At 36.7% G+C, this 26887-nt stretch overlaps 1 protein-coding gene across 2 annotated transcripts in view; it reads left to right on the top strand.

Moving 5' to 3' along the window:
• The window catches only part of KITLG (KIT ligand), an 85100-nt gene that overhangs the window by 45516 nt on the left and 12697 nt on the right, over positions 1–26887 (top strand). Inside the window, exons 4-8 of one of the 2 annotated variants that reach the window (XM_072773016.1) lie at positions 14744–14914; positions 16429–16588; positions 17311–17394; positions 25248–25357; positions 25969–26036. In XM_072773016.1, the coding sequence (XP_072629117.1) occupies positions 14744–14914; positions 16429–16588; positions 17311–17394; positions 25248–25357; positions 25969–26036 (593 nt within the window). The remainder of the gene's footprint in view (positions 1–14743; positions 14915–16428; positions 16589–17310; positions 17395–25247; positions 25358–25968; positions 26037–26887) is intronic. The other variant, XM_072773017.1, reaches the window with a different exon arrangement.

The raw sequence follows: 26887 nt of genomic DNA, 5'->3' as shown, positions 1-26887 counted from the left end.
TTTGACTTGCATGGATTTATCCTCAAATAACTGCTAAACTTTACTTAGAGATAAGCCTTTCAGCACATGTGTCCTAGACCTGTACTTCTAAAGTAAATAAGATCATCTTCCTTAGAGCTGGCCACAGATTTCTCCCTTTCCTTTAGCTTCCTCCTAAAAAAAGGCTTGAGTGTAAAATTATGCAAATTCTTTGCATACCTGAAAAGATCCTTTATTAAGTCTCTTTCCTATTTAATTTCAGATCACAATATATTTTATCTAAGAATTTATTAGTCAATAGATTCTTAGAAACTTACAATATAAATGAGATTATGATTATAAATATACCTGTATTACTGCAACCAAGAAATTTAAATTATTTTTCTGATTACAAATGATCAGAATTCATACATGAAGGAATCCTGGAAGCATAGAGATGCCTATGTACCTATCCCATAACCTTGTTAAACTTTACCATGGTGCAATATTTACTTCAAATGTATTTTTTAATCAAACATTATAAATATTACTAAAGACCCCGGTATGGCCTCTCTCCTATCTCCACTGGTCCCCACTTTGTCTCTTACAGACAATTTGACTGTTAGAAACAAGTATTCTGAACTGAAATTTTTCATCCCACCGCATGTTATCAAGGCCTGGCATGAGGATAGTATCACCTTGAGTTGAGTTGAATGCAGCAACACATAGCTGCTCTTTTACATTTACTGCAAATCTGCACTCATACACATAAGATCCTATATTTGTATTTTCGTGCTTAATAGCATTATACTGTATATACCACTTTGCAACTTGCTAATATTTTGCAACACACATTTGACATGTAATGTGCTAATCCGTGTTGGTTCCTTTCAACTGCTGTATTGTGTTCCCTGAGTTAATTTAAAATCATTTGGGTTACTCTGCAAGTAGACCTCTTTCTATGATTTATGAAGTACTTATTACAAATCCACTGCGCACAAGCTGTGTTAGGCCTTGAGTACTTTTTGTGGGTTAGTCAATCAAAATTATTACCAGTTTAAGCATGCTAAGCACATCACTAAGTGCTTGTGCTTAAAAAGTCTTTCAAAGACCCTAAGTTATCATGTCAAGAGAACGTCAGCGACCTATTTCTTTTCCTTAGGAAAGTACTAAGCATTTTAGTTAGCATGAACTATCTAAAGTTCCCTAGAACTTGTTGCATCATGTTGAACTAGATATCTTCAAGTTAAGGTCAGTGTCTATCCCATTGAATTAGGGGGGAATGTAAAATCATAGCAGCCTGAAATTTAATTAATCTTGTCACTCAATTACTCAGGCAGCAAGTACAGTATTTGTTTAGGAAAAACTGTGGAGGCAGCACTTTACCAGATGCTTTAAATAACAAACACATCACCTAGTCTTATGTGCAAAAAAACTTTAATAATAACTAGGTGAGGGGGATGGTTGGGCCTTTTTATATAATGCTTTTTTAAATTTTCAAAATGATCTCACATATTTATCTCCTCGGATGATTAAAAAAACCCTACCAGGAAGTCAAGATAGCTACTTATGATTTGTGTGATTTCTGTTTTACAAATGACACACTGGGGTTTACAAGTGTTTTGCCCAAAGTTATACAACTAAAAAGTGACAGTCTTAAAAAGAAACCCCAAGTCAGCTGACATTTAACCTTGGGTTATCAAATGCAAGTTTCCAAATAATTACAACAGCAAGGGAAGGTGTTCTAAGTGAAACATTTAAGTAATAAAGATGCACCATGCTCCTGACTGTAGAAGCATTTAGATCTATGATTGCCAAACTTAAAGAAATCATGCAGCTCTTAATGTTAAACTAAAAGTAACAAAATAAATTATGTTGTGCTGGTATAATCATAGATTGTGCCAAATCACAGATTTCAGTATGGGCTGGTGGTAGCAAGAGCCAAACTTGTAAAAATAAAGCTAATTCATTGCCATATTTTTTTTCTTGTTTCTGTAATTGAGAAAAGTCCACTATTATTTGAACTTGGCATACTGTCCTGGCACAACTGGAGAAACTTTGTTCTCGGCTACCACAGTTGGCAAGAAAAATAAGCCCGTGCATAAGGCTTTGGGGAGAAGCGGGGTCTTAACGCTTTGTTTTACCCTTATTTTAAAATGTTAGTTTCTGCCAAGACCAGTGGAGTTTCCCAGTGATGATTTGTCACTGGTCAGAGTCCCAGCTGCCTTATCTTTTGTTTTTAAACAATAGAGGGCGGAGTAGGAATCAGAATGGGTACCAGAAAGATTCTCTGGGGCCAAAGCAATAAAATTCTGCTTGAGGCACAGAGCAGAAATAAATAAAATCTTTAAAAAAAAAAAAAAAGAAGGCTCTAGAATAGAATACAGTTCATTGTTGCGCTTTTGCTTTAAAAATCCGCTAAATACTCCTATGAATGGGGGTGGGATGGGGGTAAGGAGTATTTTTCTAAGAGACCTTCTAGAAATTACCTAGCGGATTCTCTCTCACTAATAGCAGGGTGTGACCAACCAGTTGGCATTTAAATCCAGTGATAATTACCAATTCTATTTTAAACTCTTGAAACTATCATATTGCCGGACTGTTAGAATTTTAAGTCACTAACCTTAAGAATCCTAAATGTTTCTGATCCTTCTATTTGCCAGTAATGTTACCACAGGAAGACCAGCACAACAGAGTGAATGTACTTAATACACTCTAAAATTATGTGCACTCTAAAATTATTAACTTCATGTTATGTGAATTTCACTTCAATTTTAAAAACAAAGAGTCCTGTGGGGTAGTACTTTGAAACTTTGTGAGTATCGTTCCCCAAGAATCTTTCACTCTGTGAGTTTAGCATCTATGGATAATGCTTGCCTGAATCAGTTAACACTATAGTGGTTATAGGGGGTGCCTCTAGCTGGCTCAGTCAGTAGGGCACGCGCCTCTTGATCTTGGGAATGTGAGTTTGAGCCCCGTGTTGGGTGTAGAGATTACTTTAAAAAAATAAATTCTGAAAAAAATAAATATTAATTAATTAATTAATTAATTAAATTCTGAAAAAAAGAAGAAGGAAAAAAAAGGAGGCCCTGGGTTTTGGTACACCTAGGTGGCTCAGCAAAAATTGGGTTGCTGAATTTGTACCACACATCTGCAGTCATTCTAATGTTTATAAAATGATATAAATGATGACTTGCTTATAGTATTTGAGTAAAAAGAAAATGATCGGTTTTAATTTTAGATTTATCAGTTTTAACTTATTTGGAAATAATTTCAAATTTACAGAAAATTTATGAGAATATTCTAAGAATACTCACAAACTCTAATCCATATTTATCTCTTTTTAACATTTTGCCTCATTTGCTTTACTAAATGCTTGCTTTCTCTGCACAGATGTGTGTTGTTAGTTTTCTAAACTCATTGAGTCATTTGTATACATAATGGCGGTTTACTCCTAAATACTTAAGTGTGTATTTCCTAAGTAAAGGATTTTCTGTTACATAACCACAATCTGGTTGTCAGCTTCAGTAAATTTAGCAATAACCAAAATATTTGAATCTACTGGCTGTATTTCAGTTTTATTAAATTTTATCTTTTTTTTTTTTTTTTTTTTTTTTAGTATTTATTTTCCTCCAGTACAAGATCCAGTCTAGGATAATGATTTGCATTTGACATTAGTATGATAGGCAGAATAATGGCTCCCCAAAGATGTCCCATGCTGTGAATATAGCATCTTACATGGTAAAAGGAATTTTGCAGATGTAATTAAGGATTTGGGGATCAGTTTATCTGGGATTATCCAGATGGGCATAGTTTAACCTTGTGAATCCTTATAAGAGGGAAGCAGGAGTGTGGGAGCCAGAGAGAGTGATTAAAAAATGTTACACTGTTGGCTTTGAAAATGCGGCAAGGGGCCACAGGCCAAGAGATGCAGGTGGCCTCAAAGCTAGAAACGGCAAGGCAAGGAATTCTCCTGGAGAGCCCCTAAAGGAAACCCAGCCCATGTAAGCACCTTGATTTGGGCCTAGTAAGATCTGTGTTAGACTTCTGAACTCAGGAATGGTAAAATAATAAATTTGTGTTACTCTAAGCCCACTAAGTTTGTATAAATATCTCATGTCTCTTTATCTGCTTTAGGAGTTCTTTAGCCTCTCTCTTGTCCCTATGACATTGAAATTTTTGAGTAATACAGCCATCCCCTTTAAGTAAAATGTATATCTTTGAAACCTTTGATTGATGTTTAATGATTACATTAAGATTATGTATTTCAGGCCATGATGCTACATAAGTGATGAAACATCCTGAGGTTTTCACACACACAGACACTCAGTGTCCATCTTCTCCTCACGGTGCTGTTATGACCACCTGGTTAAAGTGTTCCAGTATTTCTATGTATTTACTCATTAGGAACTCCTAAGCAACATTTGAGGGAGATGTTTTAAGACCATGCACTGTTCCTCATCAAAGTTTCTCCCCCAAATTTAGCATCTATTGATGATTCTTACCTCAACCAGTCTTTACGTCACGTAAGCAATAACCAAAATTAGCAATAACCAAGATATTTAAATCTTTGATTTAAAAGATTCCTCTAAAAGGAATCTTTTCAATTCCTTTTAAAGGCAAGGTTAAACAAAGAAGTCACTGGCAGTATGTAATATCAATCTAACCATAATCCTACAGGCCACCTTCCCTTGGCAGCATCCTTCCCCGGGTGTGCAGGATTCCAGTTCTTAACTCTTCTCATCATCTTCTGCCTGGCCCTACTGCCTCAGGTTCCCTTGCTCCTCCCTTGCCATTCCAGGACTTAACAATTGAGATTTTGACCCCTCTTCTGTTTTTTTTTTTTAAGATTTTATTTATTAAAAAAAAATAAAGATTATATTTATTTATTCATGAGAGACACAGAGAGGCAGAGACATAGGCAGATGGAGGAGAAACAGATTCCATGCAAGGAGCCTGATGTGGGGCTCGATCCTGGAACATCAGGATCATGCCCTGAGCCAAAGGCAGATGCTCAACCACTGAGCCACTCCAGGCCTCCCGAGTTTTGACTCTAATTGAGTAGACAGTGATTAAACAAACACACACACACACCTGATTACTTTACCCTTCCTTCTTCATATATTTCAAATGTCTGTGTGCCTATAACTCTTAAGCAGAAAAAAAATGTGTTCTGTAAGCAAGGCCCCTGAGACTCTCATGATGGGGCACCTTTCCAAATCCTCTTCCAGCCCCACATCCTGACGCGTCCCCCTGTGGGCACTGTTCCTCTGCGCATGGCTTCCTCTGTACCTGGTCAGACCTTTGATTCCAGTAACTCTGGACTCTTGGTTTCAATTTCACTTCTTTAAGGGAACCTTCCTTTTCTTCTTTCATGGAGCCAAATCCTCCAACTGGAAACTCTTTTTGTGATCTCCTTCAAAGTAGCAGTTTTCCATTTATTTGTGGATTTATTTCATTGATAACCTTCCGCTTAGACTTGTAAACTTCACGAGGGCAGGGATTGTCTGTTTGCTGTTTTGTATCGTCAGTGCCTAATGAATGATACGCACTTCATATCTGCATACCCCCACCCGGCATCCCGACCCTGAGACTCCCCTAACGGCCAGAAAGGTCTGTTTCTCCAAGAAAGTCTCTGTCCATCTCCTGGCTGTCTGGGCAGGACCGGCTCAGGCCTCCCGCCGCGGACCCTGGGAGCAGCTCGCCCGGGATCGTAGTCGCTTCGCCCGGCGGATCGCCCAGGCCCAGGAGCAGCTGGGCCCCTGTCTCACCCCTGCTGCCCGGGCCAGGGCCTGGGCACGCTGCGGGAACCCTACCCCTCCTCTGGCCGCCACACCTGCTCCTGCCCAGACTTTACCAGTCTCCTCTATCCAGACCACACCCTTGAGCCATGTTGGGGCATCTCCCTCCATTCCTGTGTCCCTATCCCCTGGCCTGGACCTCAGTGGGAGGCATGGCTAAGATCATGTAGTTTCCTATTTATATGAACTATTTATTTTGTGTGTGTGGTTTCATACAAGAAATAAAACCTTCTGATTTGTAGCAAAAAAAAAAAAAAAAGTGAAGAAGGAGGTAGAAATTCCCATGCAATCTCTTGTAATTTCCTTGAGGCACAAATTTGACCTGAATAGAATCCACAAGATTATTGTGTTGAGGTGAGTGCCTGTAACTCCTCACACAATACCTGCACCTCAACATTATTGCTATCTTTTTTTTTTTTTCAGATATATGTACATTTTATTTAAAATCTTAGGGCAGGTGGCTCAGCGGTTTAGCACCGCCTTCGGCCCAGGGCGTGATCCTGGAGTCCCGGGATCAAGTCCTGCATCCGGCTCCCTGCATGGAGCCTGCTTCTCCCTCTGCCTGTATCCCTGCCTCTCTCTCTCTCTCTCTCTCTCTCTCATGAATAAATTTTAAAAATCTTAAAAAAATAAAATAAAATCTTAGGTAAAAGGTATTATGCATTTTTTAGAAATCATGGTTTCCTTGAGGCTTCTGTTAAAACTACTTTCATTGAGTCATTTCCATATTTAAGAACTTTCTCATTGTCCCAGTGACTAAAGGCTGAATGCCAAATTCCAGAATCTTTGATATTCATGACTCTTCATAATCTTGCCTCATCCTAACCACCTCATCTTAATATCTATTATTCCCCAACACAAACTTGCCACCCCAGCAAAATGCACCCCTGCCTCCTAAAATTACCGCGCTTATTCTCAACTCCAAGATTTCGCTCAGTGCCATTTCCCTTATTGCACCCACATATGCCCTTTCCTCTTCCATCTACTCATTCCAATTCTACCTGCAGAATCATCCAGTATTTTGCAGCTGAAAGCATCTTCATGGTTCTCTCGTCCAAGGTTGGGGTAAGGTCCCCCTTTCTCCCCAGAGCTATTTCCTACTGTTCGACTATGCTCTCTCTTATGTGTATCATTTGGCCAGTTAAAACTGTAATCACCCCTACTCTGCTTCGCTCAGAGGATACAGTGGTCACCAGTACCATCATGGTATCTGATCTGTGGACCTTACCTTTTAGTTCATCATCTCTGAATTTTTATAGAATTTGTCCAGAAACTGTTCATTTTGGGTATCTGATCACATATTGTGTACATAGCTGTTTAAAATTGTGTTATATATTTGTCTCAAAGTGTTGTGAGAAATAATTAAGATCTGAAAAACCCAAGATCTGGAATATATACATTTGTCAGATGCTATCATTATTTTGTTTTTATGTTTTCTCTTGTGTTTTATTTATCTAAAGATCAGGGATCAAATCTTTCTCTCCTCTGTATATTTCTTCACCATTCCAGCAGGTAGGTGTTACTCAAAAGTTCCTAACCAGTAAACATTTAACTATTGGCAAAAAATGTCCTGATTTCCAAATCTTGAAGGGAATCCATCTTATTTGTTTAGAGTTCTTTGGTTCTCACTAACAGTAATGAACTCAAACGTTTTTTTTTTTTTTTTTTTTTTTTAAGATTTTATTTATTCATGAGAGACACACAGAGAGAGGCAGAGATACAGGCAGAGAGAAGCAGGCTCCATGCAGGGAGCCGGATGCAGGACTTGATCCCGGGACTCCAGGATCATGCCCTGGGCCGAAGGCAGGTGCTCAACCACTGAGCCACTCAGGGATCCCTGAACTCAAACTTAATTTGAAAAAGGAGAGACAGAAAAATTCCAGTTATAAGGATGCTAAAGAACAGCATTCTAGTAAAAGGGCAAGGATGCAGCCAGGCTTCATGAAAGAGATTCCAGCCAAGATGGGAAGCTACCAGGTTTTCCTTTTCCACTCTGAATCTCTGCATCTCTGCCTTATTCTGTTCTATCTGTGAAGAATTTTTTTGTGTTCTAGTCATCTGGTGAAATGTAGCTACCCCAGACTGCCAACTTTATATATTTGCAGTTTTAGACCTGCTCAGAGACTGTTTAGTTTCTATTATCTACCAGCTTGGGGGAGAGACTTTCCAAATAGTCCCAACTGGCTCAGAGGTCTACTGTGATCTAATCAGTTCTAGCCACGGGGCAAATTCACTAGTTGTAGATATGGATCCTGAGAGTCAACTTCTATGATTAGAAGTACTTCCTCTGGAAATAGGTTAAATCTGCCAAGTAGACACTGTACGTATCCACTTCTACCTCCCATATAATAGAACATATTTATTTAAAAGGAATAAGTATAGATTGTTAAATGAATTAAATATAACATTAAAGACTATTTTTAAGTGGCTCTTTTGTGTACTCAAACTACAGGGCCCATCTTAATAAGTGGATTATATTAAGACACAGTTCAGAATATCTAGACTATTACTCTCTGGTAGAAAAAAAAGGAAAGCCATGTATGTAATCTTAATTATTCAGTAGCCACATTTTTTAAAAAGGTAAAAAGGAACAGGGGAGTAAGTAAAATAATTTTTATTGCCCTATATCCAAAATATCCTTTTACCTTATCAAAATAAATTCATGGAATATTTTGTTTTTTTATACTCAGAATCCACAGTGTATTACATACCTGTAGCATGTTTCAGTGCAGACATTAAATTTTAATCAGAAATATTTGGATTTAGATTTTCATAAAATTTACAACTGAAGGTGTAGATTCATATGTGTAAAGTTTTCCAAATATGTACCTGGGTAGCTCAGTTGGTTGAGCATCTGACTCTTGATCTGAGCTCTGGTGGTGGTCTCAGGGTTGTGAGATTGAGCTCTACATGAGGCTTCAAGCTCAGCCAGAGTCTGCTTGAGATTCTCTCCTCTCCGTCTCCCTCTGCCCCTCCCCCAGTTTACGTGAGCACCCTCCATAAATAAATAAATAGATAAATAAATACATAAATAAATAAATAAAAATCTTTAAAAAAAATTTTCCCAGTCACTGAATCTTACTGATTTTAATGAATTAAGTAAAATTAAAATTTTAGTGCTTTAGTCATGCTAGCCACATTTTGAGTGATATGTAGCAATTGGTGTCTAATAGCTCACATATTGGCTAGCACAGATTAGCAGACACCTTTATATTATGGAGAAACATGAAACTCTGAATAGATTAAGTGATTTGATGAGAATCACAAAGTGTGTTAATAGTTGGGACGAGACACTGAGCCTCTGGTTCATCACGTCCGCCCTTACCTCACCATGCTGTTCCTTCACCACTGTGCTATTTTATGTCTGGCTCAGGGACCATTTATAGGCCTGCCCTGGGAAACAACACATATTTATAGTGTTTGGGCTGATTACCATCTTAATCAGATTGAGGTTTCTGCATCACTTTAATTCAAGCAAGAAAATGAAAGATGCCCAAATCATGACAAAACCCAGCTCCTCCAAAAGGGAGTTAAGATTTTAGAGATTCCACACCAGGATTGTAAGCACACACTGTTTTGCAAAGTGCTTTTATAGAAATGTTTGAAATTTGCCTGCCATGGAATGTTTGAGTGTAGCAGGGGAGTGTCTGTTCTCCAGCCCTAAGAGTAAATATTAGGAGAATAAAGAAAGTCCACTAAAGGCAATTGGCAGTTGCTGTTTGGTTGTGACAACTGGCTTGGAGAAATTTATTTTCCTCAGAACGACTCAATTCATTGAAATGACACAGAAAGAGCCATTTCCAAGAGCTCTCTTAATTGAGTCTAAAGACCAGTATTCCTGGTCCAGATGTGAGACCATACGACTCACGTCAACCTGGCAGAAAAAATACTGCAGCTGTATGTGCTTTGTACCACTGATAAAAGAACTAGGGGAGTCTAGATGTTCTAATGTTTCTGTTTTAAATTTGTTGTACAACCTTGAACAAACCACTTCATTGCTCTAGGCCTTTTTTCCATTTATGAAATTGGTGGGACTGGAGCAGGTGGTCTTCAGTATTCCTTCCAGATCTAAACTATTGTGATTCTAATGGCATGGCTCTAGGTTCTTTTGATTTCTTAGCCAGGAGGTAAATGCTGGAAGCACAGGAGGAAAGAAAAGAAGGCTTTGTGCCCTGGGCATTCATACCTCTAATTCTGGCAAGACTGAGGTTTGACACACACATTAAAGAAAACAAAAACAATCTAACTGGGCGGTAATGCTGGTAATTAGATTAGTTGGATTAGAAGACTGGGTGCATGCTTCTTGTGAATATTCCTCAGAGGGCTCATGGTTTATGAGTCAGTGCTTTTCTCCCCAAGAATCTCTAATAGGTACATTATCCCAACTCCTTTGTAGTGAGTTCCCACAATGTAGTTATCTACCTTAGGCCAACTAAGGAAGCACACAGGCATTTCTACATATAGCTGTGAAGTGGAGAGTAGTGTCAAGTGTGTGCATGAAGAAATGTTATAGTACATTTTGTGCAATTTCATCTAATTCCATAAAGCTAATGGTGACTGCTCTTAGAGACTCCCTCTGCATCTAAGACTTATGCAGAATAACATGTCAAATTCTTCCAGATAATAAACCAGAACAATTTCTTGAATGAAGCAGGGGATGGAGAAGAGAAAGCATGCCAGACCCAGCAACTCCTAAGGATATTTTTAACCTACACAGGTTCATCCAAGTCTCAAATGTTATCATTTCTGGGACTCCAGAGGTGTTATATCACATAATATCTATTTTATATACTCCTATATTATCTATTTTAAATTTAGGTGTGGTTTTAGAATGTGCATAAATACTTTCATTATTGGTCTTGGAAGCAGTCCTATTCCTAGTTATGTTTAAAATGCTTTTAAGTTTAGTAGTTTTTATATCTTTTATTTAATCATTTAGTTGAATCATTAACTTGTTCATGGTGCTTTAAAATCCCTTAGGAAGTTTACAGCTTTTAAACAAATCTTCAGTGGTGGTGGCGTGGTAGCTGGTCAAGAATTATCAATGCATAATCATTGATTCAGATAGCATTCTAAAATGATACATGTTACATAGGACTTGAGAGCATACTTTTCCAGTAGTCTTAGCCAGAGTTCCTGAAATTAACCCAGAAAATGTAAGACGGAAGCTACCAAGAAAGAAAATAAGAAATTGAGAGTCTGGAGTTTAGGAAAACCCAGATTTTCCCTTTCAAAACAAGGAGTATATTTCTTTTTGTATGTATATGCAGGTGAATGGAACCTTAAATTATATTTACTTAAAGAATTTGAGAGGTACTTCTTCACTTCTTTGGCCTCCTGTGTGGCTTTATCAACTTTTCCTAATTCTTCACATTCTTCCGCTAGTAGAGAACATTATTTGTATCTTACATTCTTCTGATAAATGTTGAGAGTTGATATTTATACAGAACCATTTGAGCTTAAAATGGTCTGTGAAAGCTAAGGAATAGTGACAATAACGCCTGTTATTAAGGTAAAGGGAAAAATTACATTTGGGAAACCTACAGCCTTCAATCACTCAATTCCCAGTCATAATCTTGAGTCAAGAAGCAGATCTATCATTTCACAAATGAAATACTGAGTTTCCTGTGTTTCATTCTCTTTGCAAATCATTGACTATATTCAGTTAAAAAGAAAATACAAAACTGCTTGATGATCTAGTCAAAACGGCCTTCTCTCACAGGCAGACAGGTAAAAACTGGCTGATATTTAATTAAAAAAAAATTTCTTTGGCCTCAGATCTATCTTTATTAAGTCTAACAATTTTAAAAACCTAACATGTAACTCTTGAAGCAAATTACTGAAACTATAGAACTCTGAATTGATTATAGTTTCTTCCAAGGAAATTTGGCAAGAATAAATAGCGAATGAAATAAGATTTACAAGATGTTTAGAAATGTGTTTTTTCAGCAGTATAGTAGCACAGAAGTTCAGATCAGCTATCCGTGAAGTCTTCATAATTTTAAAAGGGCAAATTTTGGGCTAGGATTAGATTGTGAGATTTCCAGGATTTAGCTGTAAGAAATTGTAAGTTCAGACTTGAGAATTTTGCTGGAAAAAGTTGATTGCTTCCGCTGTTGGATTAGGTATATGAAAATGGGGGAACCATGGGTGGCCGTAAAAGAGTCACCATAGCTAAATAAGAACTTGAATACAGAATGCAAACATAAGTTCAGCTGAAAATAGAGATAAACAGAAGTGGTGGCGGTAAGCATCCCAGAGTTCCGTGGTTTAAAAAATAAGAAACCTATAAACAAAGTCTTTTCTACTTTAACCACAAAAAGGAAAAAAAAAAAGAAAAATTAAAAACCCCTGCTTACTTAAGGCACCAAGACTGCAGAGGACTACTTTAGTACTTTAGTTCAGAATAAGGGAATTTGATTTGGTTCTTCTATGCCAGAAGATCTGAGGGGAGGATAGGCAAGCACATTGATAAAGTGAAGATAGAGTTTGAAGAAACTATCATCTAGAATCTGCTGCAGAAAACTTTGCACAGTTGCAATGGAATGAACTAATTGGTGAGGGCTGTCCTACCGTATAAATACTCTTCAAACAGTATTTACAATCTGTGCTGTATCCCATATCCCAGGAAATCTACCCCTTGCTGACAGGGCTATCTAAAAGGGAATTATCACTGCCTAAATGGAGGGAGACTTGGAGAGCGATTCAGCCCCAAAGGAAAGACTGACGTTTTGGAAAGAGACCTGTGAATGATGCAAATGTGAACTTACATGTGCTTCAGATAAGCACTGATTAAACAAAACAAAGAATCCATTCTGAACATACTTTGGAAACACAGTCTTTGAGAACTTGCTTGATGAGTTGAGTGAAATGGCCTAATTGAACTAATTCCCATTTGGGGGTTTGTTTATTCTACTTTTCTGAAGCCGGAGCCAACACTCCTGAAAGTTTTGAATGACATTTAGTGCTTCCAGGAATTGGGGCTTACCAATCTGTAGATAAACCACTTTCCTTTTTGGCTGTGTTATATTAATTAAAACTGTTCTGTTAAATTAATAGAAGATGCCCTCCCCCCCCTTGTATAATTTAGGATAAATTAGTTGGCCTTCCCCCATAGAGCTATTCTGCTGGTGAGAAGGGAAATCAAGTTTAGTGGTTTCATTCATTTTACATGGCATCAGTTATTCCTTATGATTATAATATTTTTATTACAGCTGGAGTTATTTTAAATTATTTAGGTTGTTATAAGCCAAAACAATTCTAGCTATCCCCAGTCTTGTTTTTCTCATTTGTTACATTGTAGCAGAGTTTAAAAAAAAGTCAGAGCTTCCACTTAAAAGACGTTTATAGGAGAAAACAGAAGTTAAAATATACAAAGTATATGAACTTATTTTAAGTAATTATTTTAAATAATGTTCACTAATTTAATAAATACGAAAATACATTCTAATACACCAAGGAGATTTTTCCCAATAATCTAAACCTTTATTGGCACAGAGTCATTTATAACAGGTTGGCAAACTATAGCCTGTAGGCCAGATCCAATCCACTGCCTGATTTTATATGGCCAGCTAGGTGAGGTGAGATTGGTTTTTCCAGATGAACATTTGCAGCCTATCTGATAATAGAGAATACTTTGAAACCCAACTACACAAAATGTTGACCCAAAATAAAGAATTTCATTCTTATTGGTAGACCTCTATTACAAAAGATTAAATTTGGTTATTATGCAAAAGACATTATATTCAGTTATTACTACATTTTAATTCTGTAATAAAAGTTTTATAGAAATTGCTTTCTTTGTATAAATGTACCTACTAATATCCTTTATTTCTGCCACTTGGCATGCAAAGCCTAAAATATTATCTAGCCCTTTACAGAAAGCTTAGACCCCTGACAAGAGTATTTTTTCTCATTCATTTTTTTATGTACTTACGTACCTGTTTAACAAATAGTTTCTGAGCAACTTTCACATGCTGGACACTGTTCTAGGCCATGTTAAAAAAAAAACTGCCTTCATAAAACTTACCTTCAAATATGTACGTTCAATATCTCCTCACAACTACCTTGTTCTATTTTATTCCCATTCTACAGAGAGGTTCTGAGAATTTATGCAGCTTGTTTGGAGTTTCTCAGCCAGAGTCAAACCCAATTATACTGACTACAGATTTGAGCTTCAAACCAATGGGCAGGACTTCATGCTTGGTTTAATGCTCTGCTGTCACCATCTTGTAATTATTCATTTTGAACACAATTTTGAACAATAAATACATTATTTTGTGTTTGGCCCCACAAATTATGTAAGCTGGTCCTGCTGCTAAAGCAAAAAGTGCTTTTCCCTCAGACCACATTCTTGCCAGGGCTGTTTGTTTTTTAAATATCCACATGAATTAAATCTATGAAGAAGGCTTGAAGTATTAGGCACTTTGGAAAAATAAGCTATTTTTAATGCATTGTTTCGTATTCCAGTATTCCAGTTCACCAAAAGACTGCAAGTCCTTGAGGGGCGCTCTCCTACAATAATATATAAATATATATATATATATATTTAAATATATAAATATTTAAAAATACTTTTAAAATATATATATATATATATATATATTATATATATATTTTGGTAATTCCCTCTGTGCCTAAAGCTTTTCTAAGAACACTGTGAGTAAAGTGAACAAACTTTGTCAAGATTTGGTAAGATTGGGCTCTGTCTTAATTTACTTCCATGGAAGAGCAACATTCTTTACTGTCAATACTTTGCTCAGGTCTTTATTCATTTGCAAATTTTGAAGCAGATGTTGAATCTGTATTAAACAAAACACAAGAATGACCTGTTCTGATATAAAGAAATTCTTTGTTCAGCAGTGACTGAAACATTGATGTCTTTTTTTTTTTTTTTTTACATTGATGTTTTTTGAAGAAGGGAGTTCCAAGTTGACTTTATTTACAATAGATGCTTTATCTTCTCTTCTTTCCATTTCTTGCAGCCTAGTCATTGTTGGATAAGCGTGATGGTGGAACAGTTGTCAGTCAGCTTGACTGATCTTCTGGACAAGTTTTCAAATATTTCTGAAGGCCTGAGTAATTATTCTATCATAGACAAACTTGTGAAAATAGTGGATGATCTTGTGGAGTGCACAGAAGGATACTCATTTGAGGTAACTTTGTATTCCTTGGGGTGGCTTTTTACTACTCTTCTCTAAGACCTATGCCAATTGATGGCAGGGGTGGTGGTGTCTTTGTGAAAATTTTTTTTTAATTTTTATTTATTTATGATAGTCACACAGAGAGAGGCAGAAACACAGGCAGAGGGAGAAGCAGGCTCCATGCACTGGGAGCCCGACGTGGGATTCGATCCCGGGTCTCCAGGATCACGCCCTGGGCCAAAGGCAAGCGCCAAACCGCTGTGCCACCCAGGGATCCCTGAAATTTTTAATTTAAAAATTTTTAACTAAAATATTTTTAAGGTGAACACAGAAAATAGGTGGCTAGTTACACTGCAATGCTGAGATGTACATTAAGGCTTAGATGTCGTCATTTAACATAAAAATAAAATTTATTCGCAGTACAACGTTTAGAAAAATACCCTTTATTTCATAAATGAAGTCCTTATAACGTTCCTTTTAGGTTACAAGTGTTCATTTACTTTTAAATGGAAAATTGTCTATAATGAACACTTAGACTTAACCTCTTATCCACAGTAACCATGTCACAACAATGAGGTGCATTTTAACATCTCCAGGTCATTTGATGATTTTGTTGTCACCAACTTCAGATTGTGGGCATGGCAGTGCTTCAGGGTCTAAGCATATTGATAAGAATGATAAGCATATTGATAAGAGATTAAGAATGTGGTGTTAGAGTTCAAATCCTGATTTCTGTCACGAATTACCTTTGTGAACTTAACCTTTGTGTGATCACTTTCTTTATGCCTAAAACGAGGACAATGACAGGATCCATCTCATGGAGTTGACATTAGATGATTTGTGATTAGTGCCTTTAGTACCACATCTGACAAAATAAATTCTAATAAATATATTTTAATATATCAATATTAAGCCACTCTTCTGTTGTTTGGTGTAATGTTTATATAACACCGCTGCTAAGAACTTTCTTATACATCTCCTGGTGCATATGTGTAAGAACTTCTCTAGAGTATTCAACTTAAAGGGGGAATTTCTGGGTTACAAAATGGGCACATGTCCAACCTTACGAATTGATACCAAATGTGCTGATTTATATCATTCTACCAGTATATAAGAGTCCTCTTTTTGCCATATTCTTGCCAATATTTAGTATCATCAGACTTTTTAACTTTGGGCTGTTTGGAACATATGTTACAGAGGGTTGTTTTTTTTTTTTTTTAATGAGGAATAATTATTTTAATGAGCATATCTAAAGAACAGTGTTTAATTTGTTGCTAACATAGTTTTGATGTTATGTTCACTTTACTCACCCCCACCACCACTCCATTCCTTTATCTGTAGTCAAGCCTCACACTGAACTGGGTGGGATCACATCTTGCAGTACCAGTTTGAATTATGTGTGTCAAAACAGTTATCTAAAAGTGTTAATTTTACTTGACTCTTTGGGGGACATACTTATAGTCTACTACCTTGACATCAGTTAAATCTAGAAGGAATCTAAAAAATATAATCCTGTTTTCTTCTAGAATGTAAAAAAAGCACCTAAGAGCCCAGAACTCAGGCTTTTTACTCCTGAAGAATTCTTTAGAATTTTTAATAGATCCATCGATGCCTTTAAGGACTTGGAGACGGTGGCATCTAAAAGTAGTGAATGTGTGGTTTCTTCAACCTTAAGTCCTGATAAAGGTAAGATATAAGCGTTTCTAATTTAAATGTCAAAAACAAGCTTGATTCTTGGCTGTATAGATAAGAGTCTACCTCTGACTCAAATATATGTGTAGTTAGAGAAAGATTGTATGTGTATATGTCTAATAAAAAGATGTATATCAATGGCATGAAAGAGGTGATTGGTTGATCTGTTGGTTTTCAAACCAAAGCAACACTCACTATTTTCAAATCTAAGAATTGTGTGTGGGTAAACAATATGGGAGATAGTCTCTCATAATTTTTATCTGATATTTGCTAGAATTGTGTAGTGTATGTTATTCTTCACCTCCAGTCTTCTTAATATCCCCTTTCCAAATCTTTTTCCTTAAGATCTACCTCTGAGTCATGAATTCTGATCTTCATTGGTTACTCTGTATTGAGACCTTTTTTCCTACAGGGTCCCTGTAGTACAAAGTCTACTTCCATTGCCTTTTTTTTTTTTTTGACTAATTACCAACAATTCATGTTACTTATATTTATTAACATATATAGGCATATGAATCTTTGCTCTACAAGGTGACTGTGACGAATTTCTTAATAAAAATAGAACAGGACCCACTATGAAATAAATAGGATCTGAATGATCAGAATTTGGGAAGCAAACCTTGAAAGTACTCTGGTATTGCACTTCAACCTTTTGCACACTCTGTAATTTATGTAAATCACCATACAACACTGACACATTATTGCTTTCTATTTAGATTCCAGAGTCAGTGTCACAAAACCATTTATGTTACCCCCTGTTGCAGCCAGCTCCCTTAGGAATGACAGCAGTAGCAGTAATAGTAAGTACATACATCTGATTTAATGCATGCATGGCTCCAATTAGCATCTAAGGGAGTATTGCATGGGCTTTACAGGAAATTTCTGCAATTATTACTATTAATACTGTTCTGTTACTGTTCTTCATGTTAGTCTTTCTGAGAATTAAATATTAGCTTTGTATATAAATTATGATCACTAAATTCTACTCCTGAAATCAATATTATACTATATGTTAACCAACTAGAATTTAAATAAAAATTTGGGGGTGCCTGGGTGGCTTAGTTGGTTAAGCATCTGACTCTTGGTTTCGGCTTAGGTTGTGATTCTCAGGGTTGTGAGATTGAGCCCCACATTGGGCTCCATATTCAGCAGAGTCTGCTTGAGATTCTCTCCCCCCTTTCCCTCTGCCTCTCTTGCTTGTGCATGCTTGCTATCTCTCTCGTTTTAAAATAAATAAACCCTCAAAAAATGGGGGAGGTGGAATAAATAAATAAATATTAGCCTTGTAGAAGTGGGTTTCCCTACAACTCAAGATGATCTTTAGAGAATTGGGCCAAAATCTGCTAAGATTATTTTTAAATAAGTTATGTAATTACTTTTAGAAATATGGTTTAAGCTTTATTCATTGTCAATTAAATATATTTTATGTGGAATTTGCCTGATAAAAATGGAATTTTAAAATTGAAAATACAAATGCTGGTTTTATAGAATTCCAAGGATATTTTCAGTTTTGTGTATATGAGTATTTACTATTATGTGTTTGTACATTTGATGATTTGTTACTTTACTATAGAATTATGTTAGAGGAGAATATGCTTCTTCTCCTGAAATTTCTGTCCTCTTTGACCAATAGCCTAATTTCCTGGACGTCTTATGTCCTCCTTTCAAATACAGGCAAGATCATTAAAAATAGGTCATTGAGTTTTACTAAATATTCTGATCTTCTAGTGTCATGGAAGCTGTAGAAGTAAAAAAATTCATCCTATGATCTTACTTAAGAAAGTCATCCCTTAGGACTTAGTGGGGGGGGGGGGGGCACTGTCCTATGTTCAGGGATGTAGATGACCTACCTGTAAGGAGTAATCAGTTTAGTACAAATCCACGAGAGCAAATCTGCAACTCAGAAGCTTTTTAAAAACCTCAAACATCCATTTGTTTTGGAATTTTTGCCATCACAACCTGACCTGATCTCAACTGAGATAAGGCTATTTATTTAGACTTTTTCCTTCTAAAAAAAAAGGAAGATTTTTGTAGATCTTGTAGATTTCATTACAGAAATATTATATTTGATTACAGCATGCTACCTAGACCTCACTGAGGATATTATTTACAATATCTGAAACAGAACCTTCTAAAATCTGAAATTCTGAATTACATAACATCAGATCTGAAAAGTTTTAAAAACGGACTGTGTGTTAGCCATTAAGGTCTTTCTTACTAATTACTGATTTTATTACTCTTTTCAGAGATGCAGCTTTTGACTTCTTAGTTTATGTGTCATTTATTTCTAATCTTTATCATTTCCTTCCTTTTACTATATTTGTTTAGCTTAGTTGTAGTTGAGGTTCTTAAGGTAGAAAAATTTAATTAGTGATTTAAACCATTCTAATTTTCTGATATAAGCACTTAAAAATTATAAATGTTCTTGAAAGCAGCTTTAGTTGCATCCTACACACTTTGATATGTTGTGTTTCTTTTATTCCTTTTAAAATATTTTTTATCCTCCATGTGATTTCTTCTTCGATTCATGAGTCATATAAAAGTGGGTTACTTAATGTCTAAAATATGTGCTTTTTCTAGACTTTGTTTTTTTAAGATTTTATTTATTTATTCATGAGAAAGAGAGAGAGGCATAGACACAGGCAGAGGGAGAAGCAGGCTCCATGCAGGGAGCCTGATGTGGGACTCTATCCGGGAACTCCAGGATCACGCCCTGACCCAAAGGCAGATGCCACCGGGGCATCCCGCTTTTTCTAGATATCTTAATGGTTTTTAAATTCTACTGTGTTTTGTCTTCAGTATTGCAGATGCTTTTTACTAGATATGGAATTCTGGGTTCACAGATTTTTTTTTTCAGTCCTTTAAGGATTTCACTCCATTGTCTTCCTGCTTTTGTTTCTGACAAAAAAGCAACCAGAGTCTATATTTTATTTGTTCTAATATGTTCCCCAAAATTTGGGGAAAATTTGTCGGTAACTTTTTCAAATATTTTTTCTTCATTTTCTCTCCAAGAGGAATCACACATAGTATATTTAATTACACACATACTAATCACACACATATTAGGTAGTTCAATATGGTCTCACAGATCATGGAGGTTTTGTTCAGTTTTTTTTTCCCCTCCCCAATTTCTCTGTTCACCAAAATGTGTAATTTTTACTTATCTGTTTTCAAATTTCTTGGCTCTTCTGCCATCTGTAAGCTGCTGAACTTTTCATCCAGTGCATTTTTATTTTTTTCTTGCAGTTTATGGTTCATAGCAAAATTGAGGTAAAGGTACAGAGATTTCCCACACAAACCCTTCCGCCACCCATACACAGCCTCTATTATCAGCATCCCCCACAGAGAGGGACCTTTATTAAAATTGATAAACCTTCATGGATACATCATAGCCATTCAAAGTGCATATTTTACATAGGGTTCACTCTTGGTGGTGTACATTCTGTGTGTTTGGGTTTAGTGCATTTTTTTCATTTCTAAGTTTGTATTCTAGAATTTGCATTTAATTCATTTTATATTTTCCTGCTGAGATTTTCCATCTGCATGTTCAATATGATATTTTCTTTTTTGACCCCCGGATATACAGTCAACCTTTGAACAACAAGGGTTTAAACCATGTGGGTCCACTTATACACAGATTTTTATAGTACTGTAAATGTATTTTGCTTATGATTTTCTGAACATTTACTTTAGATCATTTTAAGAATACAGTATATAATAGATATAACATATAAAATATGTGCTAATTGTTGTTATTGGTAAGGCTTCCAGTCAGTAGTGGGCGATTAGTAGTTTTAGAGGAGTCAAAAGTTATATGTACATTTCAACTCTGCAGGGGAGTTGGTGCCCTAACCCCTGCATTGTTCAAGCTCTAACTAGTTCTAAAGCTCTAAAGTTCTTGTCTCTTAACATGTAGGTCATTTCAGGGTTGGTGTATATTGACTACTTTTTCCCTTGATTATGGGTCTCATTTCCCTTTAAATGGCCAGTAATTTTTGAATATATATACTGGATATTATCATTACTATGTTTATGAGAATGCAAATTTTGTAGCATTTCTTTAGACATTTCTTGAGTCTCGTTCAGATAGTCGTTCAGTTACTGGCAGGTTATTTTCCTTCCCAGTCTTGTTTTTAAGCTTTCTCAGAGGAAAGGGGGAGAATAGGCTTCATTTCTAAGGCATGGAATTTCTGATATTTCAGAAATCTTCCCCTTCTTGCTTGTCAGAACTCCTTTGTCTCTGAATGACTGCCAAGGTCATAGCTTCCTAGGTATTGTTTATTGCCAGGTTTTGTGAAGTCTCTCCCTGTCTGTGTACAGCTTATATTTAACCAATGACTTGAGATTCCTCCAGGGATTTCTTTTTTTTTCCCCCCTCCAGGGATTTCCATGTGGAAAAGGATGCTCCTTTTCTGCACAGCTCTTTTCCTACCAATAACCCTGCCCCACAGACTCCGGCCACATCTACATCCCGGAATTTTAGTCTCTGATTCCCTATCTCCGTGAGACCACTGAACCTTACTTGGGTTCTATCTCCCTTACCTCCTAGCCAGAAAGTAAAGACAATCATGGGCCTCACCATGTGTGTTTTTACTCTCTTAGGGATTACATTATTGAACTACTTTTTGGCTAATGTATGAAAATAACTGCCTCAAATAATTTGTCTAGTGTAATAATTACCTAGGTTGGGAAGGTTAATCTGCTATTATCATGGTTGGAAACAAAAGTTTACTTGCCTCAAAAGACAACTGAATATAAAACAACCATTTTTTTTTAATTACAAAAGGAATGGTTAGCCTTCTTTATTCTTTGTTTTGCTTTCTTTTCTTCTTCTTTTTTTGTAAAAAATATGGATCTTGAATAATTTGCAGCTTTTTGTCAAGAGACCTCACTCATCAAAATGGCACTTAGATAACCATCCACAAAGATTGGCTTTTGTAGAGCTTGCATTCTTTTTTTTTTTAATTTATTTTTTATTGGTGTTCAATTTACTAACACACAGAATAACCCCCAGTGCCCGTCACCCATTCACTCCCACCCCCCGCCCTCCTCCTAGAGCTTGCATTCTTATAAGAGCAACAGTCCTAGTACTTTATCATATATATCATATATATTACAATATGTATTATGATAGAAGTATGTAAATGTTTTTAGTTGTAGCATAAAGGAGGTAAGACTTTTGGGGGAATATGACCAGGGAAATTTGAAGTGACCATCCAAAAAGTGGCCATACTAGCTGGAGGACCAATGTATATGAAGGAGTCCTGAGATGTGAGTGTCCTCTCTGAATCTTATATTATCCCATGATTCTCCCTTATAGAAGTGTTCAAGTCATCCAAAAGGAATTATATGTTCAAGGTAATAGTAATTTCCTTTGTACCAAGCTAAAAGGATGTTTAAGATCCTTGTAGAAAGTATTTAAATGATACAGAAGAAATCCTTGCTTTGACATTACCGTATACATCTTCTAAAAAGATAGTCTTTCAGTAGACCGCCTGGGGTTATATCCCAGTGTTAACCCGCGGATGAGTTAATCTCTCTGAATTTGTCAGTCTAATGAAGGATGATAATACCTCCTTAATAGAGCTTCTGTGAGTTTTAAATGTGTTAACACACATGAACTTGGAGCCATAGCCATGCCTTATGTATGTGTTCATCATTATTAGAACATTTAGGTATACCAAGGTTGTGGGTCAGTAATTGTGGCAAGCCTACAATAAGCTTTGAATCTCAAAGAGGAGTACTAAGTTGCAGGTTTTCTAAGCACCAAGCGGTCCATGCTCACCAGCATGGTGATGCACATAAGCAAAACCATTTGAAAAAGTAGTTTAGCAAAATCATAGTACAGTTTTTCAAGTTCTGTATTTGAGCAGACGTTGGGTGTAAGTCAAACCAAACAAGTCAGTCTCCATGAATTTTGGACAGTGGACCATTTTCATAATAATGAGATACAGTTAAAACAACAACCCAGGGATTTGGGATTACCCAAATCCTGGCCAGATGAGCTCCCTCACCCTACACGTTTTCTGGGGCGATCTTTACACAGAAGCAAAGCCTTGTTACTAGTTTGGACTTCGGTCCCAAATACCCACCACATAAACCTTGAGGCACACAGGTTAAATCTCAGTGATCCCAGTAGATAACAGCAGTAGAAACTCTTAGGAGTCATACCACGGAAGCATGAACAACCCTTTGCTGATAACACCCTTTTTCTCTCTCTGCAAGAGAGATGGAAGTATCAGTGGAGAGAACTAAAGGCCTATCTATTAAACTCTTAATGTTAATAAGAAATAACAAAAGCAAGGTAACATTGACCTCTCAAGGAGGTGAAGCTCAGTTCCTCTGATCCCACTCCCCTCCCAGTCTTTACCAGGCCCCTCCCTCCAGCAGGTGGACTGGTGCTGTGTGTGAGTCAGATTCTAGGGCTTTGGGGCCTTAGTCCTGTGGGTAGAACTTTTAAAGTGGTTTAAAAAAAAAAGAAATCACAGTAGTCTGGAAGAGTGAAGCCAGTTCTCTTTAAATAGGTCTCATCCAACATGGATTTGTTTGGAACCCCTTCTTTAGGGGCTGTCCTACCTGAGAAAGCTTGTGAGTGGGAATCCCAGAATTGGGAATTACTGTCTAGTAAGGCGCTTCTACTTGTTACTAGTGGTCCTGATCTTTCCTGTCGTCTGAGTGGCTCAAGTCAAGATTTGGTATTTGCAAAGAACAGCAAGAATAGAGTGTTTGGCTGCCTTGATTCCAGGGCATCTGGCTACCCAAACATGTAATAGACTGTTCGATAGCACCATCCTAGCTCATTAGTTTCCACTGGAGTCTGGGGACAAAAATATCAGTAGCTTCTTTTGTTCTCTCTGTATACCTTCATTAGGGGACCCCTCCAGGAGGTCACCTGGTCAGATAGACGCTGTGGGCTATAGCAGAGTGGCCATCAAGGAGAAGTCAAACTTGTTACTGGAATTCAACCGCAAATAGCCAAATTATGTACAGACAGCGATATTAAAATTCCTAAAATGTCAAGAATTGCTTATAATTCTGAATCCATTTTTCTGAAAGAGAACACTTTGATAAATGGTAGTTAAATCCCAGACTGGTACACACAATCTAAATAACCCTTAAAATAGCTCTGTTATTATAATAGTGCCACTTTAGTTATCTCATTTTGTAACTCTAGCTTATTTTGATGAAAGAATTCATGTTGAATTCTACTTTAAAATGCCTAAGACTTATTTCCCACGAAGCTATAGGATGGGGAGTGGGCCAGATGATATGCTAGTCTAGTCTCAAGGAAGTGATTCATGGTTCTATGAATGGAAGACCCCACTTGCCTACCCAGTCCTCCTTTCTGAAATGTAAGGGGCACTCATGACTCACCCTTCCTCCCAACACACACACCAGCTTCCTGTTAGAGCCTTTTGGAAACAGGAATCCTAGAATTAATGAATTTCTGGCTCCCATTTTTATAAATGGTGGGGAAATGGGCAATTTCTGTTCTCCCTGCAGTAGATAAGATTTGTTTCTTGCCTCTCAGGTTAAATCTGTAAGTTCATTTTCTCCTTATAAATGTTTATACACATACAGTGGTTTGGTTCTTTTACATTATGTACCTAGGTGCTTAATAGGTTAAATAGGTGATTGTAGGCTGACACAGTAACCCAAATATTGCGAAACACTCACTTTACCTTGGGTTAGTTTACATTTTGATCCTATACTTGCTGAAAGTGTGTAATTTCTAAATGTATTCCATCATCAACAGAAAACTGAAGATTTTCAGTTCTTTTCATACAAGTAGGCATATGTGTCATTGTCTCTAACAACCAACCAAGTTGTTCCTTGTAAGGAGACAGAGAAAAGGAAAAAAAAAAGAAAAGAGACCCTTGTTGTAGATGTGTTTTGGTGAATTCATAAATCATTCTGCTGCTCACAGAAAAGCCAAGCAGGATAAAAAGGTGTCCCAAGTTATTCTCACATGTTCTCTCTCTCACGCTCTCACTGTTACTTAGAGTAAGCAATGAGAAGACATTGGTGCTTTTAGCCATTCTTTAGTGTTCCGTGGTCTCAGGATTTCCAACACAAAAGGTCTGAAATATGAAGCCTTTAGTCTTTAGCACAGTCCTGGCATCCAGTAAATGTATACTGCAGATATGATGAGGAAACGCCATGACTCTGAGCATGAGGTACCTAAAAATACTCTAACCACAAAGTACATTTAATAACTTAATATTTGCAGCAAGCCAAACAGCTTAATGCATACTGACCTTGATCCAGGTTGCAAAACGTCCTTTTTAAAATTTCTTGGCAAGGTGTGAAGAGTGAGAAGGCAAAAAGGTTCTAGAAGATAAAGTCATAGAAGATGGATTTGCTTGATAGCATAAATCATTTTTAGGAATATGTTGTCTGTGTTCCGTATGTGTCAACATCAACCAAGACAGATGTCCTTCTGTGGGTCTCATTTTTCAACTTAATGTATTTTGGAGATGACATGGACTTGTATTGCTGACCCAGAACAATACTCAGCAGAAAAATCTATGTTTCAAATATTTTAAATAGGGCTAGGTCATGAGTATGGAAACAGTTGGGAACAACCACAGCATAAAAGCAAAACCTCTAGCATGGATATGCTATGTTCACCCCTGTACTGTTTTAATTACAGGGAAGGCCTCAAATTCCATTGGAGACTCCAACTTACAATGGGCAGCCATGGCATTGCCAGCATTCTTTTCTCTTGTAATTGGGTTTGCTTTTGGAGCCTTATACTGGAAGGTAAGGGTTAATATATATATGATTAAAAAACTGCCATTTCCTAAGAAAAGATCCTACCTTAACTTAGCCTCACCAAACTCTAAATCTTAATGTTTTCCCGTTATTCCTTATGCTTAGGAGACAACCCCTCTAACTGAAAATTCACACTTAAGAAATGGGAACTGGTTTTAATTGCCTGAACTAAATATAAAAAGGAAGAAATCTACTGCAAGTCATATGATGTGCTTCAAGCCAAATAAAATGCCATTTGTATTATCTGCTATTTTGGATTTCTGTTCTTGTGTTCTCTTCTTACAGAGACCTGGCTAAAATTTTAAAATGTGCTAAATCATTGAGAGTCAACTTTTTGAAATGTCTTTTGAATTCGATTACTATTTAAATCTATCAGTTTCTTTATTACTTTTTCGTCTCCAACACCCTAAAAATGTTGAGTCGATAATACAGTGCATTTTTCATATTCTTTTATTGCAAAAGTATTTTACATGCTGGAAACAAAACCTGATATTGGAGGGAGTTATTGACATAAAATATAAAAGTATAAAATATCAAGATCTTAAATATTATACCATTCATTGATATTCTTACAATATATATCCTTGTTCTTTTCCCAGAAGAAACAACCAAATCTCACAAGGACAGTTGAAAATATACAGATTAATGAAGAGGATAATGAAATAAGGTATTCTGTTTTGCTAAATATGTGCTTAAGTCAGCTTGACATCTCCATTTCCCATACCATGCACATGCTTACACATCTTTAAGGAGTTGTTTGCTCTCTGTGGCAGCTCCCAACATATATCAATGGTCTTTATCCACATTTGCTACCTCTCCACTTACCTGGAAAATACCTTCACAGTGATGTCTTCATGACCCATCTTATCAGTAATGGTCACCTCAGCTCCATTTTTTATAAGCAGCAGAATCTTGCTTAGACTCCCAGTCACAGAGCTCTGAAGGCCCATCTGCATATTCTTCACTTCCATGCTACCAGCAGGACATACTGATTCCTCCTCTCTGTGTCTTTCACCTCTTTGGCAATTGTTACCATCTTCAACCGTATCTTTATAATGTCTTGGCTGAGCTGCCACAGAATCTTGCTCTTCCTTCACCCTTCTGAACCATACCCTTGCCCCATTCTTCCCTAAACCCCAGTTCATAAGGTTAGTTCCTAGTCAGGATACTTGCAGTGACTTTCTCTCACATCCTTGATATATTTGACTTCATGCTAGTGTTCAGAGCCCTTAACTTTTCTCAGCCTATCTAGTATTTTCTCAAAAGCCAAACACAAAATTACCATTCCACCTACTGTAGCTGACACTGATCACGCCTTACCCTACCCCATGCTGCCACAGTACTAATACGTTGATTTACCTCCAGTTATAGTTTTCATTTGGCATGTTACTTTCTCTTCTATCATGCCTTTAAATATATACTATGTGTGTGTGTATATTTTATATATATATATATATATGTATGTATCAAGTACAGGTAGGCATTTTTAGTATGTGTATAGGCATATGTAGAGAGAAT

This window comes from Canis lupus, chromosome 13 (assembly GCF_048164855.1).
Source record: "Canis lupus baileyi chromosome 13, mCanLup2.hap1, whole genome shotgun sequence".
NCBI classification, from domain to species: Eukaryota; Metazoa; Chordata; class Mammalia; order Carnivora; family Canidae; genus Canis; species Canis lupus.
Note: the sequence above shows the minus strand (reverse complement) of the source record. Positions and strands in the feature narration are given on the sequence as shown.